The 19,410-nt window shown below is 38.0% G+C and overlaps 1 protein-coding gene and 1 pseudogene across 1 annotated transcript; one reads left to right on the plus strand and one right to left on the minus strand.

The window, feature by feature from the left end:
• Positions 1 to 3,146: 3,146 nt before the first annotated feature.
• On the plus strand, positions 3,147 to 4,055 carry LOC147559392 (uncharacterized). Its single transcript, XM_086659174.1, has 2 exons — positions 3,147 to 3,494; positions 3,639 to 4,055. The coding sequence occupies exons 1-2, from the start codon at positions 3,147 to 3,149 to the stop codon at positions 4,053 to 4,055; spliced, it is 765 nt and encodes a 254-aa protein (XP_086515300.1).
• A 13,000-nt stretch (positions 4,056 to 17,055) lies between these two features.
• Positions 17,056 to 17,726, minus strand: LOC147559393 (monothiol glutaredoxin-S11 pseudogene; annotated as a pseudogene).
• Between the last annotated feature and the right edge of the window lie 1,684 nt (positions 17,727 to 19,410).

Below are 19,410 nucleotides of genomic sequence, written 5' to 3' on the forward strand. Positions count from 1 at the left end.
TCAAGTTATGTCCACAAGCATGCTTCAGAAATCTATCGACGGATTAAAAGCACGCAAGAGTTAGAATCTTCGATTCAAAAGGCAATCAGAGAAATTTGATTCCTGGAGAATGAAGAAAATCTTGAATCACGAGTTTCAAGAAGGTAAGTGGGAGTAAACAAACCTTCCGGGTCCGTATGCAGAGTACATACAAAAGATTGAGTACGACATAAGGTGTTGTATAACAGTAACGAACTGACTCAATAAAGGACCACACACAAAAGGATAAAATGCCATTTTGGGCATCTGAAGATCTATAAGCATAGATCAAAAGGATGATAGGATTAGAGAGACTCAGTACGCTGAGATGCTTGAGATCCGAAACAGAAAATCTAAGACTCGGAAAGTCTAAAAGAATTTCGACCCAAAAACTCATGACAGAGGGCGTTGCAAAACTCGGAGTCTAAAAGACACCGATGAGCTAGCACGCATGAGAGAGACATTTATGTTCGAAAACATAAAGTCAATCATGTTGGACATGATTAGCATTTAAACATCCGAATTCGGATTGGAAAACCGAAACACTACTTAGTACATCCTAGAAGGCTAAAGGATGAAGTAGTACAAAGTTGAACATGTCATCGTAGCAAACTTCCAGACATGGAAGGAAAGTAGGCTAAAAGTGTTTTAAGCCGGGAACTGTTGCAAATACTACACAAAGAATTAAAGGCCTTAACTCTAGTAAAGATTACTAGATATTATCAAGGTTGAAGATAGTAATCTTAAAATTAATTGATAATAAGCAAAGTTTAAAACCGACTACCACGGTAGTCAAACTAAACTGTCACCTAAGACATAGTATGAGATTCATACACAGTCTAAGGCATGAGGTGTAATTTTAAACCTCGACAAGTAAAACTGAGTGGGTAAAAGGAGTTTTACGGAAGAGGCTCAGATTTACAACTCTCGTTATCAGAAATAATAAGAATTATTTCACCAGTCGTCTAAACTTGGTTTAGTGTTTAAACGACAGTCCATCGATAATAAAACGTTCCGAATAGGTTTGTCAGATACGTGATCTGATGAATGAAACCCTATTAAGTGAACTTGGAATATTTATTATCAAAAATCCCTGGTCCAGGTCATTGCATGGACAACAATGACTCACGAAGACTAGCACGGGAGTCGATGGGTTAGCGCAGTTTCATGGGCTATAGGAATAGTATATTCTATTCGACTACGTGGGTGTATAAAAGGTTTATACACTGGATAACCCTCAAATGAGAAGTACATCATTCGTGATGAACGTCAATACTTCTCATAAAGACAATTGGAGAGATTCCTCAAAACATGAGTGCTCCACTCATCTTATGTAAGGAATGCCCGACTTTGGTTCCGTTAAACGTCGCGCCGTAAAAGGAGGTTATAAAGACGGATACTGGGAAGGACAGGATAGACATGAAGTTAAGTGGGAGCGTAAGAATGGATTGTGTCACCCTAATCACATTAGGTACAAAGTGTCTCAAGGCCACTTGATGAGTAGCAACTGAAAATGCGTGGCCGCGCTCAAACGGATTAAAAGTTAATCGTTTGTCTTTTACAGTTGTACTCGGATATCAAGAAAGTCTGAATGACGTGACGTATCAGATGGGATACTAAATTGACACGGGAATCGAGGCATTGCACTTGTTCTAAGTCCAAGTGGGAGTCTGAAGGAGTTGAAGAAGATGTCCTTCGACCAAGATGGCAATGCGAGCAATATGTCGGATTGGATAATTGATGCGGAAGATCATCAAGTCCGATTGATTTAGGGATCGTAGAGTTGTAGCTAGAGACCAACTACGATCGTCGAATTACGAAGTAATTCGCGGCTAACTTCGATCGGATCCTACAACGGGTTACACATAAGAGTGACAAATTGATCTAGGATATGACTAGTGGGAGTGAGATATAATCATGGGAGTGTCCCATAAACATATCTCATAGGCCTAAAAAGGAATTAGGCAAAGATAGTACAAAAAGGCCAAAAACAGGGTTTTTGGGCCTAGACCGGTTCGGGTACTTCTAGGACTCGGATTGGGCTGAATTTTGGAGGGTTAGTTTCTGATATAATAAACATTATATCTGCCAATTTTCGTGGTGTTTGGACACCTCCTCCTTAGGGAATTGAGAAAATACCAATAGTTGCTATTTTCGACTATTTCCCTAAATCTTATTCTAAAGGGTGTTTTAGGAAACCTAAAAGGAGGTGGATTCTTATTAGGGTTCTATATAAACACTCTTAGGGCAGAGAATAAGGTGTGGAATTTCTCTCTAAGCTTTCTTACTCTACCACATCAAGTAGAGAGGAGAAAGTGAGCTAATTCCCATTACTATCAATCTAGTCAAAGAAGAAAGGAGTTCTTCTTTTCCAACCACCATTGGTGTGCTAGCTATACAACAAGGTGGGAGATCAAATTGATTGCTCGTGTCCCAAGTAGAGGAGCTACACTTGAAGCTCTTGGTCTTCTTCAATCAATTCAACTAGTTCGAGGGAAAAGCGATTAAGGTAATCTACTATCTCCATTAGATTAATTACTAGTTTTGCATGTGATCCTGGGAATACTAGTGTAGACATTAGATGTCATATTTCCGCTATAAACACTAGTAGAAGGGTGTAAATCCCAACATCTCTTATAGCTAAACTCACATGGAAGCTCCTCACCAATCCTAACAGTATATGGGTCAAGCTAGTTAAGTCCAAATACATAGGGGATGATGACTTTTGGACTTCTGAAAGTCCCTCGTCAACTTCGAATTTCTGGAAGGCTATTATTACTACAAGGGATACTATTCATAATAATTTTCTTTGGATGATTGGGGATGGTACCAATATCAAAATAAAACAGGACCCATGGATTCCTAACATTCAAGGACATAAACCACAAATTATACAGGAACTCCCAACCAACATCTTCTGGGTGGCAGATCTTATGAAGAGGGAATCAACATCATACCATTGGGATCAGGAACGATTAAAAACATATTTTGATGATACCACTGTACAAGCTATAATAAATATACCCATTCCTCAACATCAACAACAAGATAAACTCATTTCGACATGTGTGGAGAACGGCAAATTTTCAACAAAATCATACTATCAACAGATCAAGAATAATCAAATAATGTCAGATCAAGCACATAACTTCCCTTGGAAGAAATTTTGGAAACAGAAACATATGGATCCTAACATTCAAATATTTATATGGAAGTTGATACATGATGGTTTACCCAATTTAACCAATATTAGCAGTAAGGTTCCGAACATACCTAATTTATGCATTATTTGTGATAGACAAGAAATCGAAACCAGAGATCATCTATTCAGTACCTGCAAAGTGTTTAGAGATCTTGTTAATCATACTAATAACCCGGATCTTCATCAACTTACTATTGATTTGGTTGGTACCCTCAAAAATATGCTTGTAAATGATAATAATAGTTCTCACATATGGTATGAAGCTACTTATCTGGTATGGAATTGGTGGAAGATGAGGAATGATTCAATCTTCAACCAAACACCGGTTGATATAGCTAGATGCTAGCGACGCACCCGAGAGTCACTGAGGTATGTAATACATAACTATACTCCTAGTATTTCTGATAATCTCGTGCAGGAGCATGATTGGAATCCACCTCCAGTGGGCAAAGTAAAGATAAACTGTGACGGATCTTTTCGATCTAATGGTGGATCTTGTGCCGCGGTTGCTAGAAATAGCTCAGGCACCATCATCGGAGAAAAAACTAAACTAATCGCACCAGCAACTGCTCTAGAAAGTGAGATGCTTGCCATTTCTTTAGGGTTGGAGTTGGCGACTAATCTGGAAATAGAGGGGTTTATATTGGAGACGGATTCTAGGGTTATGGTTGATTTGATCACAACCATCGATCCTTCAATCCCGTGGCGTTTGTGGACGGCTATTAATGATCTACGTGCAAGAATAACTTCGGGACGCGTGGAGACAATCTATTGTCCACGTTCACAGAATCAACTGGCACATAACTTAGCATCTTCATGGTTTAATCCTCCATAATTATTTTGTCTGTTTTGTGTCCCTAGAAGTTAACATGTTACTTTGTAGTCCTTTTATTGTCTTATTCTTTCCATTCTCAAGGACATCATTGTAATCTTTTCAGTTTAATGGTATTTCAGTTCAAATAAAAAAAAATAATACAATTGACTAGTGCTTCCATCATTCAAAAAGGTTCTTCTCATTATCGCTTCTCTCTCCGTTGTCAGAGAAGGGACTATAGGGATGACCGTTGGTTTTCATGATGACCCATCACCAGATAAAATAAAACATTCTTCTTCCCTCTTCCCCAACCACTACTACCGAAAAGGCACAACTACCATCATTACTCTCTCACGCAGTCTCTCTCTCGTGTGGGTCTCCTCACAATTTCGTCTGGGATTCAGGAGAATTCTGAAGAGTAGAGTAGAGGAAACTCCCTCTTCATCGGAACTAGAGAACAGGGAGAGAGAGAAGGAAAAAAAGAGAGAAAGAGGAGGACGAAGAAAAAGGGGGAAAGAGAAAGATACAATGGTGGTGGTGGTGGCGGTTTTCGATGATGGTGGTGCTGGTGGGGGAAACAAGATGACGAAGAAAAAAAGTTATTGTGATGGGTTGTTGGCGGCGTGTCACCCAGTGGGGATTCTGGACCCTTCTCTGAAGATGGAGAAAGAAATGATAAAATGATCTGAAAAACAGATTCTTTTTACTAATTGTTAAAGTTGACTGAAGTCGATTAACTAAAAAATCAAAGGGTAGTTTCATAGGGACCCCCCATTCTTGTTAAAAGGGCCCCTCCTTGTGAATTTCGTACGAGCCCACCGTATTCACAAGAGACTATTCAGTGCGAGTCCACCGAATTCACAAGAGACTATTGGATACGAGTCCACCGAAATTCACTCCAGTAGCCCATTTTTGTGAATTTGGTGGACTCGTATCGAATTTGAATTCGGTGGAGTCATACAGAATTCACGAGAGGGGCCCTTTCAACAAAAGTGGGGAGCTCCTTTAAAATTTCCCAAAATCAAAATAGGGTGATATTAGAAGGTGGTCATTTTAAGAAAATCATTTTGCAAAATTAACTATCTTTAGGGGGAGGAATGGCCTTGACCTTTTATTTTTTAAGTCATTTTGTATTACCTACGTTGGGTGGGGAAGTTTTTCTCGAACAATTACGACTCAAATCATGAAATACACATGTGTATATACTATTACTAGGTTTCCACTGCGTCAACAGACGCAACAAATCTCTCTTAGCTAACAGTGTAACATTATCGATTTTGCTATTTAAAAATAATTCATTAATGACACTATTGCCCTTCTCTTTTGAGTTATGATAGAATACGTCTTGTCTATCTCGACGAAATGGGAGGAATAGCTATCCCAATGGCCAAAATATTTACAATGTTCAGTAGCTTCTCGATGACCTTTCTTGCATTGTCGCAGGTACATAAACTGTTTGAATTGAAGTTATGGATCCCTCTCATGCAAATAGTCCATTTCTGTACGTATGACTCCTAATGGGGGCTTTAAGTTGGTAGAAATGATCAAGCAGTACTTCCCCACGATCCCGATCTCGAGTATGCTCCTAACCAGTATAGTCCTTGTTTCATCCCGCTGTAGGGTTTTATACCCTTCTACTAGTGTTTATAGCGGAAATATGACATCTAATGTCTACACTAGTATTCCCAGGATCACATGCAAAACTAGTAATTAATCTAATGGAGATAGTGGATTACCTTAATCGCTTTTCCCTCAAACTAGTTGAATTGATTGAAGAAGACCAAGAGCTTCAAGTGTAGCTCCTCTACTTGGGACACGAGCAATCAATTTGATCTCCCACCTTGTTGTATAGCTAGCACACCAATGGTGGTTGGATAATAAGAAGACCTTCTTCTTGCTTGACTAGATAGATAGTTAATGGGAATTAGCTCACTTTCTCCTCTCTACTTGATGTGGTAGAGTAAGAAAGCTTAGAGAGAAATTCCACACCTTATTCTCTGCCCTAAGAGTGTTTATATAGAACCCTAATAAGAATCCACCTCCTTTTAGGTTTCCCAAAACACCCTTTAGAATAAGATTTAGGGAAATAGTCGAAAATAGCAACTATTGGTATTTTCTCAATTCCCTAAGGAGATGACGTCCAAACCCAGCCAAAATTGGCAGATTTAATGTTCATAACATAAGGAAACGTCCCTCCAAAAATCAGCCCAATCCGAGCCCTAAAAGTGCCCGAATCGGCTAAGGCCCAAAAACCCTGTTTTTGGCCTTTTTGTACTATCTTTGCCTAATTCCTTTTTAGGCCTATGAGATATGTTTATGGGACACTCCCATGATTATATCTCACTCCCACTAGTCATATCCTAGATCAATTTGTCACTCTTATGTGTAACCCGTTGTAGGATCCGATCGAAGTTAGCCGCGAATTACTTCGTAATTCGACGATCGTAGTTGGTCTCTAGCTACAACTCTACGATCCCTAAATCAATCGGACTTGATGATCTTCCACATCAATGATCCTATCCGACATATTGCTCGCATTGCCATCTTGGTCGAAGGACATCTCCTTCAACTCCTTCAGACTCCCACTTGGACTTAGAACAAGTGCAATGCCTCGATTCCCGTGTCAATTTAGTATCCCATCTGATACGTCACGTCATTCAGACTTTCTTGATATCCGAGTACAACTGTAAAAGACAAACGATTAACTTTTAATCCGTTTGAGCGCGGCCACGCATTTTCAGTTGCTACTCATCAAGTGGCCTTGAGACACTTTGTACCTAATGTGATTAGGGTGACACAATCCATTCTTGCGCTCCCACTTAACTTCATGTCTATCCTGTCCTTCCCAGTATCCGTCTTTATAACCTCCTTTTACGGCGCGGCGTTTAACGGAACCAAAGTCGGGCATTCCTTACATAAGATGAGTGGAGCACTCATGTTTTGAGGAATCTCTCCAATTGTCTTTATGAGAAGTATTGACGTTCATCACGAGTGATGTACTTCTCATTTGAGGGTTATCCAGTGTATAAACCTTTTACACACCCACGTAGTCGAATAAAATATACCATTCCTATAGCCCATGAAACTGCGCTATCCCATCGACTCCCGTACTAGTCTTCGTGAGTCATTGTTGTCCATGCAATGACCTGGACCAGGGAATTCGATAATAAATATTCCAAGTTCACTTAATAGGGTTTCATTCATCAGATCACGTATCTGACAAACCTATTCGGAACGTTTTATTATCGATGGACTGTCGTTTAAATACTAAACCAAATTTAGACGACTGGTGAAATAACTCTTATTATTTCTGATAACGAGAGTTGTAAATCTGAGCCTCTTCCGTAAAACTCCTTTTACCCACTCAATTTTACTTGTCGAGGTTTAAAATTATACCTCATGCCTTAGACTGTGTATGAATCTCATACTATGTCTTAGGTGACAGTTTAGTTTGACTACCGTGGTAGTCGGTTTTAAACTTTGCTAATTATCAATTAATTTGAAGACGGTTATCTTCAACCTTGATAATTTCTAATAACTTTTACTAGAGTTAAGGCTTTTAATTCTTTATGTAGTATTTGCAACAGTTCCCGGCTTAAACACTTTTAGCCTACTTTCCTTCCATGTCTGAAAGTTTGCTACGATGACATGTTCAATTTTGTACTACTTCATCCTTTAGCCTTCTAGGATGTACTAAGTAGTGTTTCGGTTTTCCAATCCGAATTCGGATGTTTAAATGCTAATCATGTCCAACATGATTGACTTTATGTTTTCGAACATAAATGTCTCTCTCATGCGTGCTAGCTCATCGGTGTCTTTTCAGACTCCGATTTTTGCAACGCCCTCTGTCATGAGTTTTTGGGTCGAAATTCTTTTAGACTTTCCGAGTCTTAGATTTTCTGTTTCGGATCTCAAGCATCTCAGCGTACTGAGTCTCTCTAATCCTATCATCCTTTTGATCTATGCTTATAGATCTTCAGATGCCCAAAATGGCATTTTATCCTTTTGTGTGTGGTCCTTTATTGAGTCAGTTCGTTACTGTTATACAACACCTTATGTCGTACTCAATCTTTTGTATGTACTCTGCATACGGACCCGGAAGGTTTGTTTACTCCCACTTACCTTCTTGAAATTTCGTGATTCAAGATTTTCTTCATTCCTCAGGAATCAAACTTCTTTGATTGCCTTTTGAATCGAAGATTCTAACTCTTGCGTGCTTTTAATCCGTCGATAGATTTCTTAAGCATGCTTGTGGACATAACTTGATTGAAAGAATCTTATTCTTCTTGTCTAGTTTCGGGAAATATGAATGTTTCCATCCTTCTCAGTTTTCTACTTTGGAAAACCAATTTAGGTCTTCTGTTGACTTAAATTATCAAGCTTCATGTCTTGACGAGATATGGATTCCACGATGATTTTGGCTTCTAGCCAAAATCTAGAGTCAGTTTCCGTTTCTGCGCAGGTCTTTTATCTCTTCAGAAATAACCTTTATTTTCTGAGTCTTTAAGATTTTATTTTGACCTTTCAGGGCTTTTGAACAACAATTTGGAGTTATCTCAACTACTTTGAGATATTCCTTTAGAGACACTTTCACTCGCTTTGAGAGTTCTCCTGCGAATGACATTCGCTTTTGTGCGGTGGGTTTACAAGATCATATCTTTAACCTTTCCTTTTCCAAGGAGTCGCAGTTTGTTGCTCTTGGTCGAATTTAATCGACTTGTACAAGTTTCATGATTGTTCTTCATGACCCTCCATGATTTTTCTCATGATCGAATTAAATCGACTTGTACTTTTCTCCCACTTATTCTTGTAATAATTAGTGTTTTCTCCCAGACTACTAGGTGTGCTAATTATTAGAAGAATACTATCATGAGCAACAAACACTTTGTTCTCTTGATTGGTTATGGAAGAAGCCCAAATTTCTTTTAAAAAAGAAATTGCGTCAGATATTAGCTAGTTTTGTAATGCTTTTACAAATTTAGCTTTAGACGGAATTTTGGTAAGTGTGAAAACAATCGTTTATAGAATATGTCCCAAAATATTCGGAAGACTGGCTTAAACCCATCTTTGATCGAATTATGCATAGCAATGTTCGATTGCTCCCACTGAATCCACCATCCGTCGGATGTGTTCCATGGAGCAGAGTTGGGAAACTGTTTCTCAACTCCTTTGATGGTTATCAAGTGTTTGACTCAAGTTTTCACTATCTTGTCAAAGTGATTCTTTACTTCGGTTTGTACTTTGTTTGAACCTTTCAAACATTCTGACTTATACTTTATGATTTGTACGTTTCCATACTTCATGAAGTTGTCAGAGTACGTATTTGAAGTTTCTCTCGTTAGCTTCTGCAAGTAAACTTATAGGTCTGCATAACACCGTATGAGTCCTAATAGATTACTAGTCTTTATGCCTTTTGAAAAGGGTGACTTTGTCAATTAGTCCTTAAGACCCAATTTACAATGCTGAAGTTTAATGAGTTTGAATCTCTTGATTTTAGCCATTATCAATGTTAACCTTCAGTTAATTTTATCACTGGTTTAAAACATCAGACGTTTCTAGAAGAACAAAATAATCACTATTAAGTTCTAAGCTAGATCAGTGTCTAAAAGAAGACTTCGATCCCTTTCAGCATCCCTAGCATCACTGCTTCTGCTCCCTCTTGGATCTTTACTTCTTTTAGTCAAGTATGTGATTTCCTTGAGCTCCCACTGAGCCGCTCATCTGGTCTTAAATACCTGATGAAGGAATTTTACGATACTTGTTTTTAACTTTGTTAACAAGGATACGGAATCGGAATTCATAATTCCATTCCTTTTGTCCTCCAAGTGCTAAAGGTAGTTTCCTTTTAAATGGTCTAGCCATTGTTCAGAAACATTCATAGTAATGAGAAATACTCTTGACCATGTACTCGGTAGCTGCTTTTCTTTGATCAAATGTTTGTCTCACTTGACTGATCCTTTTGCCCTTTTGAATCTGTTTCTTAGATTCTTTGTACCAAATCTCAAGAACCTTTCTTAGACTGGATATTCCCGTATGTTCTGCTCAGTTTGTTTGTAACAACCTGAGTGACTCATCTAAGGTCTTATCTATCTTTGTTCAATCAATATTGAATTGGGTGATAGATGTATTCTGTTGTCTTCCGTTAGGATGACTTTCAGATTGCCTTGGAGGTCTCGTACCTCTCCATTTATGACTTCTGTGGGAAATTCTTCCTCAGTTTGTCTTAATGGTTATGCTAGCATTCATTATTCTTCCAAAGAGAATGTTATACGATTGCTTGCAAATGGCTTTTGACCTTCTCTTGTATGAGTCAACATTGGGATTGGGTATTCTAGTGACCTTCCTTTTGAATCTGAGAATTATTCTCGGATTCATTCTTCCATTCTAGGAAGTGGATCAACACCTCCCTTAGGTGTGATTCAATGTTGAAATCGTTTGTGTCATCTTAAAACTACATAAAGAAATGGCAAAGTTTTAAAACTCGTTATCATTTTTGAAAAACTTAGTTTTCCCACATTATTCAATAAAAATCGTCCCCGATTGAATAAGTGATTCCAAGACCCCAGTTCTTCGGAGTAAAGCGGACGAAGGCCCTACCCTTTGACTCCGTCGTTCCGGGTGAGTGAACTACTTCACTGATCATACCTTATGACTCTTGGTTGATAGATTTCATTAATGAATGACTAATCTATCCTTTTGCCTCGAGTATCCAAGACTCTCTTGCTGATCTCGTTGAGTAGAACCATTTAGACGTGTAGGCCTCTTCTATAGACCTACCCGCATTGTCCCAAGGTAGAGGAGGTACTCTGCGAAGGCCGACCCACCTTCCTCGAACAAGGGCGCAACGAGTGTCTTAATCTGGATAGGCGATTACTCAAGATTACTTTTGGGGACTTTTACGCTAGTCTGGCGTTTGTTATAGTGAACTATTTAGCCTAACTAACATCCACGACATAAAGCGTAAATAAGTAAGTAAATGCGCGCGAGAAAGTAAATCAAGCAGACATGGATCCTAGTATGGCCCCTAACCTAGAAGATCTAATCTCCTTTGGTTTTCTTCTTGTTTCGCCTTTTGGTTCGTCTAGATCTCCATCCTTGAACCTCCATTGATTTCTCCCACTCGCCTTTGGATTCCATCCTTGAGTTTTCTTCAATGGACTCATTGACCCTAAACTCTAATTACAAGACTCTAACGATTCGCAGATCGTATAAACTTGAAATTAAAATTAATTACAAAGCATGCACCCATCCGTGCTTAAAACAAGAATAAAGATATAAATCTATGGCCATACTAGTTTCCCGCATTCACATCACATGCAATCATATAATATATCAAGGCTAAGAATTATATATGCATGATTATCTTGGGAGATACTTTTGTTGACATCACATGTCACATTACGGACCTTAAGTCTAAATTCGAAGAATTCAACTAGTGGTGCGTTCCGGTTTTATCTTTTATGATTTCTAAAATCATCTTTAAGAAAAACTCCGTTTCGGGTTTTGAAAGCCCGGGTCAATTTCGGAAAAACATTGGTTCGATTCTTAATGATTTCATAAATCAATTTAAAGAGAAATCCGTTTTGGCCTTCTGGATGGCCCGGATTGATTTTGGAATTATTTGGTTGGAATCGGAAGAAATTTTGGCAAAAACTCCCACTCGAATGATGGTTCCTTTTTGTGGTCCGAAAAGCCTCGAAAAAGCCCGGGACAAGTCCTAGACAAGTCCCGGCCCAAGCCCAGAAAAGGGCTCGGACAAGGTCCGGACATAGCACGGCCCATAGGCCGGCATGTCCTGGCCGAAACCTATCAAGGCCTGGTCTCGTCCTGGCCGGAGCCAGGACGCTAGTCCATGTACCAGACGCGTCCTAGACGTGTCTGGTGCTGGACCGGACCAGCACTAGGTGTCTCGGACTAGTCCGAGACACCCAGAACCTCCCAGACGCGTCTCCAAGACGCGTCTGGTCGAGTGCTCTGGACGCGTCCTAGACGCGTCCAGGAAGCTCCCTCCGCAGCTGCTGGTCGCGTCTCCAAGACGCGTCCCAACAGCTGCTCTGGACGCGTCTTCAAGACGCGTCCAGAAGCTTCTGTCGCAGCTGCTGGTCGCGTCCTAGACGCGTCTCAGCAGCTGCTCTGGATGCGTCCAGAGGACGCATCCAGGAGCTCCCGGTCCGGCCAGGAAGCTTCCTGGCCGGACACTAGGGTTTTTCAAAACCCTAGTTTCCAAAAATTTTTTTTTTCTTTTGCAACTCTAAGTTGCTATTTTCCAAATTTAAAACTTTTCTTAAAATTTTGAAATCTTTTAGAACACTTCTAAAATTTTTACAAAACTTGTAGAAACTTTTAAAATTTCCAAATTTTGTTTTGAGAGTTTCCCAAAACTCAAAACACTTCTTTTTAGAACACTTCTAAAATTCCAAAAATCTTTGTTTTTCAAAAGTTTCCAAAACTTGAAAACAACTCTTAATCAAACCAATTTTGGATCAAAGTCTAGGTTTTTTGAAAACTTTTTCAAAGAACAATTTTGAAATCTATTTGAAAAATTCTTGAATCCCATTCAAAATCAATCAATTTCTTATGTTTAAAACTCTTTTAAACATAACTATCAACTTAATCAAGCATGGATTAGTCCGAAATTCAATCTAATTGAGTTTTAAAACACTTTTAATCATCAATTTGATTCTTAATTTGAAATTCATTGAATCCCATTCAATATTATCAAATTGTGAGTTTAAATAGTTTTAAAACACTTTTAAAATATTTTTATAAACTCAATTTATCAAACTATCAATTATATCTAATATGAACTAGTTCGATTCTTAGCAAAAACTAGTTAATAGCAAGAGGCTCTGACGCCACTGTAGGGTTTTATACCCTTCTACTAGTGTTTATAGCGGAAATATGACATCTAATGTCTACACTAGTATTCCCAGGATCACATGCAAAACTAGTAATTAATCTAATGGAGATAGTGGATTACCTTAATCGCTTTTCCCTCAAACTAGTTGAATTGATTGAAGAAGACCAAGAGCTTCAAGTGTAGCTCCTCTACTTGGGACACGAGCAATCAATTTGATCTCCCACCTTGTTGTATAGCTAGCACACCAATGGTGGTTGGATAATAAGAAGACCTTCTTCTTGCTTGACTAGATAGATAGTTAATGGGAATTAGCTCACTTTCTCCTCTCTACTTGATGTGGTAGAGTAAGAAAGCTTAGAGAGAAATTCCACACCTTATTCTCTGCCCTAAGAGTGTTTATATAGAACCCTAATAAGAATCCACCTCCTTTTAGGTTTCCCAAAACACCCTTTAGAATAAGATTTAGGGAAATAGTCGAAAATAGCAACTATTGGTATTTTCTCAATTCCCTAAGGAGATGACGTCCAAACCCAGCCAAAATTGGCAGATTTAATGTTCATAACATAAGGAAACGTCCCTCCAAAAATCAGCCCAATCCGAGCCCTAAAAGTGCCCGAATCGGCTAAGGCCCAAAAACCCTGTTTTTGGCCTTTTTGTACTATCTTTGCCTAATTCCTTTTTAGGCCTATGAGATATGTTTATGGGACACTCCCATGATTATATCTCACTCCCACTAGTCATATCCTAGATCAATTTGTCACTCTTATGTGTAACCCGTTGTAGGATCCGATCGAAGTTAGCCGCGAATTACTTCGTAATTCGACGATCGTAGTTGGTCTCTAGCTACAACTCTACGATCCCTAAATCAATCGGACTTGATGATCTTCCACATCAATGATCCTATCCGACATATTGCTCGCATTGCCATCTTGGTCGAAGGACATCTCCTTCAACTCCTTCACCCGCAAGGATCAAGATCAAATGAATGTTCATTTTTTTTCCAAAGGAAGATATATGTCTAGCATCTCCGTATGAAGGAGATACATTAGTTACATTTTTACATGAAAAATCGAGATCGGGTGAATAACGCAAGGCCTTCCAAAAGTAGAACAAGTGTTACAAGTGCGCTCGATTGATTCAATATCAATGAACCGTGAAAACGGAGTTGTGCCACATCCAATCCTTCTTTGTCTATTAGTTCCCAGCTAGTCGCTTCAGCGCGGGGTAGAGCAGCTTGGTAGCTCGCAAGGCTCATAACTTTGAGGGTTTCATTTTTCAAACTCTGGCTCTTTCACAAATACAAGAAAAATAATATGTCGGTTCTGGATCCCTGACTTACAATCAGATTGGATTTAGTTTGGGTTGGAGTTTTTAGTCGGGCAGGGTCAAGAACAACGAATATCTTTATGATAAACAGATCCATGTTGCAAGTTCGTTATTAAGGGTAGTTCCTACAAAGGATCAGACCAGATTTGATCATATCTAATGAAACGTTCTTGAATCAAATGACAAAGACAATGTTGAGAAAGAGATGGCTTTCCCTAGATGAAATGAAACATACGTTCCCACTGTGAATTTAGATGAGAATCCCAATATCAAAGTCCTCCCATTTCATCTGTTTATTCATTCATCACAGACGAAATGGAAGGACCGGAGTCGTAGGGATTGATAAAGACTCCACGGGCCCATTCCTTTTTTAGTAAAGGATTGGGCCGAATAACGAATGGGGCTCCTATTGCATCTATTTTCCATCTATATACATACTATACTAGATCTAGGTATACAAGATCTAAGACTAAAACACTTAAACGCTTATATTGTTGGATCTATAATTAATCCCGGCATCCCCCTTCTTGCGGTTAAGGTAACGACTTCGGGCATGGCCAGCTCACATAGTGTGACGGGCGGTGTTTACAAGGCCCGGAAACGAGTTCACCGTTGTATGGCTGACTGGCGATTACTAGCGATTCCGGCTTCATGGAGGCGAGAGTTCAAAATGATCAATATGTGGAATCCGAACAATTAATTCCTGAGATCCGCGCGGGAGCATCCGTCTTGAGTTTTAAAGAGAGTCCAGAAACTCAACGCCACTGTTCCTGAAAAATTTATAATCAGACCTTCTTTTCTTTTCGCACTATTATGGATACGGAAATAATGGAAAAAATTGGATTCAATTGACAACTGCTCATATCCTTCCCATGTTCTCGCCTACATGTATAGGATATTTTAAGAAGTAAACGTCTTTTTTAGTAGTGAGGTCTCGGGAAAAGATAGGACACGTGATTTCAAGATTAAGTCTCGTTTCCTATGTACAAGAGTTAATCGGAAATAAACAGTATAAATTACCCCAAGATTGGTTGATTAGTTATCATGATTTGAAGCGGGTAGAAAAGATCAACTGGATGGAGTTCTAACGGTTGTATGTATTGCGATACCGAGGATCAAGCAAAAATGAGTTGCCCGATTCGGGAATCTCCGGATCTACGCTTAATTTTTACTCCCTGAATCATTTCGTCGCTTGCTACGCCCTTCATCGTCTCTGGGTGCCTAGGTATCCACCACACCCCGAACCTGACTGAGGAAGAGTTGCAGGGAGTAAAATTCAAAAATATGCTGATTCGGGTCGGGCATACTATATTTCATAATGGAATCATTCGCGAGAAATAATAAATGAAAAGAAAAAGTAAGACAATTCAATTTCAACAAAAGAGGGATTTATACCAGCCATTAGAAGTGATCTTTATGAAACTCCTAATAAAAATGGACAGATAGACTTATTCCTCACATAGCTGACTGACATGTTTCATCATAACAGATATTTATACTAATAAGGTACAAATGAATTTTGTACATACAGTCAGGTGAATTCATACACATATCAATCCTAATATGCGCCATCAAACTGTTTATATCAACATAATATTAATATATCAATATACTGACTTGTATACATAGATACGTATAATACCAATAATATATATCTATGAAATTAATGCAGCATATGTTGTATGTACAGTCAGTATAGTATTGGAGTCGTCAACATTTGGTAGTTCAATTAGTGGATAATGTTGACATAAATTCGAAAATGCTAGAGGTTCTATGTTCGATTCAACTTGAGATATTATGGTATGAATAAGGGTTAATTCTGTTTTGCCCCGTAAGTGTCTGGCAGTTCGATTTAGTTCCCAGGAAACAAAAAAATGTCAAGTTTTTTCAGAACCACTCTGGGGGCCAAAATGATATTAATTCCAAAAAATTTAAAAACATAAACGTCATCTCATTTCCCCTCTCTCTTTTATTTCATCACATCTATCCTCCACTTCATCTCTCTCGCCACCTCATTATCTTCACCAGAGAAGGTCGCCGACCAACCAATTTTTCGATAGGCGACCTTCAAACATTAAAAAAAAAAAAAATTATTTCTCTCTATTCTTGTCCTTCCTTCTTCTTTCTCTCTCTCTCTTCTTCACTCTTCTCCTCTCTCCCCTTCACCGACCAGAAAATAGAAAGAGAGAGAGAGAGAGAGAAAAAATTATGTTTGAAGGTCGTTGGCCGGAAAATTGGTCAGTCGACGATCTTCGCCGGTGAAGACGATAAGGTGGCGAGAAAGAGGAGGAGTTGAGACGGTATTTTTGTTTTTAAAAAAAATTGAAATTAATTTCATTTTGGCCTCAATGATAATTATCGAAAAAGTTGAAATTTTTTTAGCTCATGAAAATCAAGATGGAATTAATCTTATAAATAATGTAGTTGGACTTTAGATCATAGTTTACGCGGCTCTTATAAAAGTTTGAATTAGGCGGTTATATGACTATCCTCGTCAGTTTCCAAAAAAATCAAATAAAGTGCAGAATTGGATTTATATACAGAAAGGAGGGTTGCCCCATACAGCATTGGGAACATTGTGAGGAATCCCACAGCATCTTGTAAAAGCTGATAAGGTGAAGGCACAAAGCTATGGCTTTTGCTTCTTTTCTTTTTTATCTAACAAAAGCTTTTACAGATTTTTAGTTATGGTATTTTCTAACGAACACAAACTAGATTAGTAAACACTTAAAAGATCGGCTAAAAACTTTTTATTGTTGTTTAAAAGATCGCTAAAATGTTGTCTGTTTATTCTTAAACAAAACCAAGTGTTGACCATTATTGAGACACATAAGGTAGAAGTAAAGAAATACTAATTTATTAGAGAATACAATATTACAATTACAAGCCAATTGTCACTACTACATATAGTTATATGCTAAATAACTTCAATTATCCCTGCATGGGTAGTGTGACATGAGGATATAGTACATAATTTTGCAAGCTTAATTACTTACACGTGCCTACATAATTTTTTAATATGATATAAAACAAACAGCAAGCAAAGTCTGGAAAATACATCTTTTTAGCTAGTGTGAAACACGATATGGTCTAATCATAGAAACCAAAGAGCCTCCAAGATGAAGAGACATGACCTCATTTGTCGAACCTACCAAATTACCATCGATGAAAACTGCAGGAATTGGTGTCTTACACCCAAGCTTTATAAGCGCCTTCTCAATGTCCTTCCCTTGTGGGTCATGGTCAAGTTCATGAACCTTAGGATTAACCCCTAGTTCATGAAATAAAACTTTTACAGCATAACACATACAACATGAATTCTTACTGAAAATCACGACTCCTCTCTCAGATACAATTCTTGTAATTGCTTCCATTTTCGACAGTTGAGATTGTTTGAATAAAGAAATCAGATATCTTGATTTTAACTATCGAGTAACAAAACAAAATGTAAATCAAAACCTAATTGTTTTAAGTAGAATAAGAAACTAAGTGATGAGAGAAACTAAATTAGGTTGAAGTTTTGATGAACTAAAGAGTCTCAAAAACAAGTTATTTATATAGAGAATTCTATATCAATATGGATTCCATATTAAAGCAAGAATATTGGAAGAAAAGCATGCGCATGAACTATATTCCATTTTACCACTCCCATGCCATTGGATTTACAACTTGCAAATAAGATACTTATTTTGACTGGTCAAATGGAGGTTTGACCATTCAATTCTCCTAGATGATTGAATGTCTATGGTTGCAAAATCACTTGGTGGGTCCAATGGTACTTTATTTAGCTGTCTAAAAATCATCTTCTTTTCACTGGTGTGACATTCGAGGGTGATCTAACGGTCGGAATACTTAAGAAGTGAAAGGCAAAAATAAAGTAAGATGAGAAAGATTCTAGACTTTATTGACCACACAAGATATGCATATATATGAGGTTGATTATTCTGCAGTCACATAAAATCTAAGAAAATGATCTCCCATTAATGTTGGAAAATGGTAGTCAACTGTAAACATTCCGACAAGTGCATGGGGAGCTCAACACTAGCTAGATGAGTGTGGACTGTGGAGAATGATAGAGAGAGTGTAACTCAAGTGTAAACTCTAGTGTCCGTCTATTAGAGGAGTTCTTAAATTTGGAATCTACAATCTCAAACTTTTCGAGGAGTGTTGTACTATTTCTACCACTCTCCAACTCCAACTCCAACTCCAACTCCAAGTGGTCTATCTGCATATGTGAAATCAAAACTTGAATTTAGACATAACTCCTATTAGATTTATTTTTAAAATTCTCTTACATAGGGAGACTTAGTCATGTAGATCTACTTTTGGAACTAAAATATTATGTCTTTGGACATGTTTTCTTTGATAGACATGATAGCGGTTGATTGTCATGTTAAGTAGTATGATTGTTCAAGTAATAAAGGAATTTATGACTTATTTTTGCCACTCGGTTGAAATTGAGCTAGTTTACTAGTTTTTTTTTGTTTGTAAGCTTAGCTTTGTTGGTAGGTCAATTTAGGCCTATTTAGACTTGAATTTGATTCCTTTGATTTTTGAAACCATTTCAGTCAATTAACAAGCAACTATAAGGTTATTATGAATTTTTCAGCCACTCGCTAAGCTAGTCTACTTTAGTTTTGTTGGTAGGTGATAATGAAGTCACTGATGGTGTAATTCAGGTTTATCATCAAAAGTATTTTAGAAATGAAGAAGGTGTAATTGGAGTGTCAACATAAGAAGCTTAAGAGTTGGTGGTGCCCATAACCAAATCATAACAAACTCAAACAGACTTGTAACTAACTGAGTTAGTTACAACAGTCGTTTCTCTCTCTTCTCTCTCTCTTCTATAACCGAATGCTTGAAGCTATAAAGCTTGATTTTTAGTTGTAATAAGATCTTATCTTGATTTCTAATACAATAAGTTTTCTCTCTCTCTGACTTTTATCATGGTATAAGAGCCTGGTGAATTTTTTTTTCATCCCAATTTCCGATCAAATTCACTTTCTCTCACTAGAAATTATAGTTCTTCCTGGTTTCAACAATGGCGTCTTCTTCTTCTCACTCTGTTTCTTCTCAAAATATTTCACTTCCAAACTCTTCCATTGCTAATATAGCAAGCTTTGTTTCAGAAAAGCTAGATGGCTCGAATTATCTCATCTGGAAGGATCAATTTGAGGCAATTTTGATAAG

The sequence above is a fragment of the Eschscholzia californica genome, unplaced genomic scaffold (assembly GCF_041429995.1).
Source record: "Eschscholzia californica isolate CP2 unplaced genomic scaffold, dmEscCali1.0.p SCAF_2, whole genome shotgun sequence".
Lineage (NCBI taxonomy): Eukaryota > Viridiplantae > Streptophyta > Magnoliopsida > Ranunculales > Papaveraceae > Eschscholzia > Eschscholzia californica.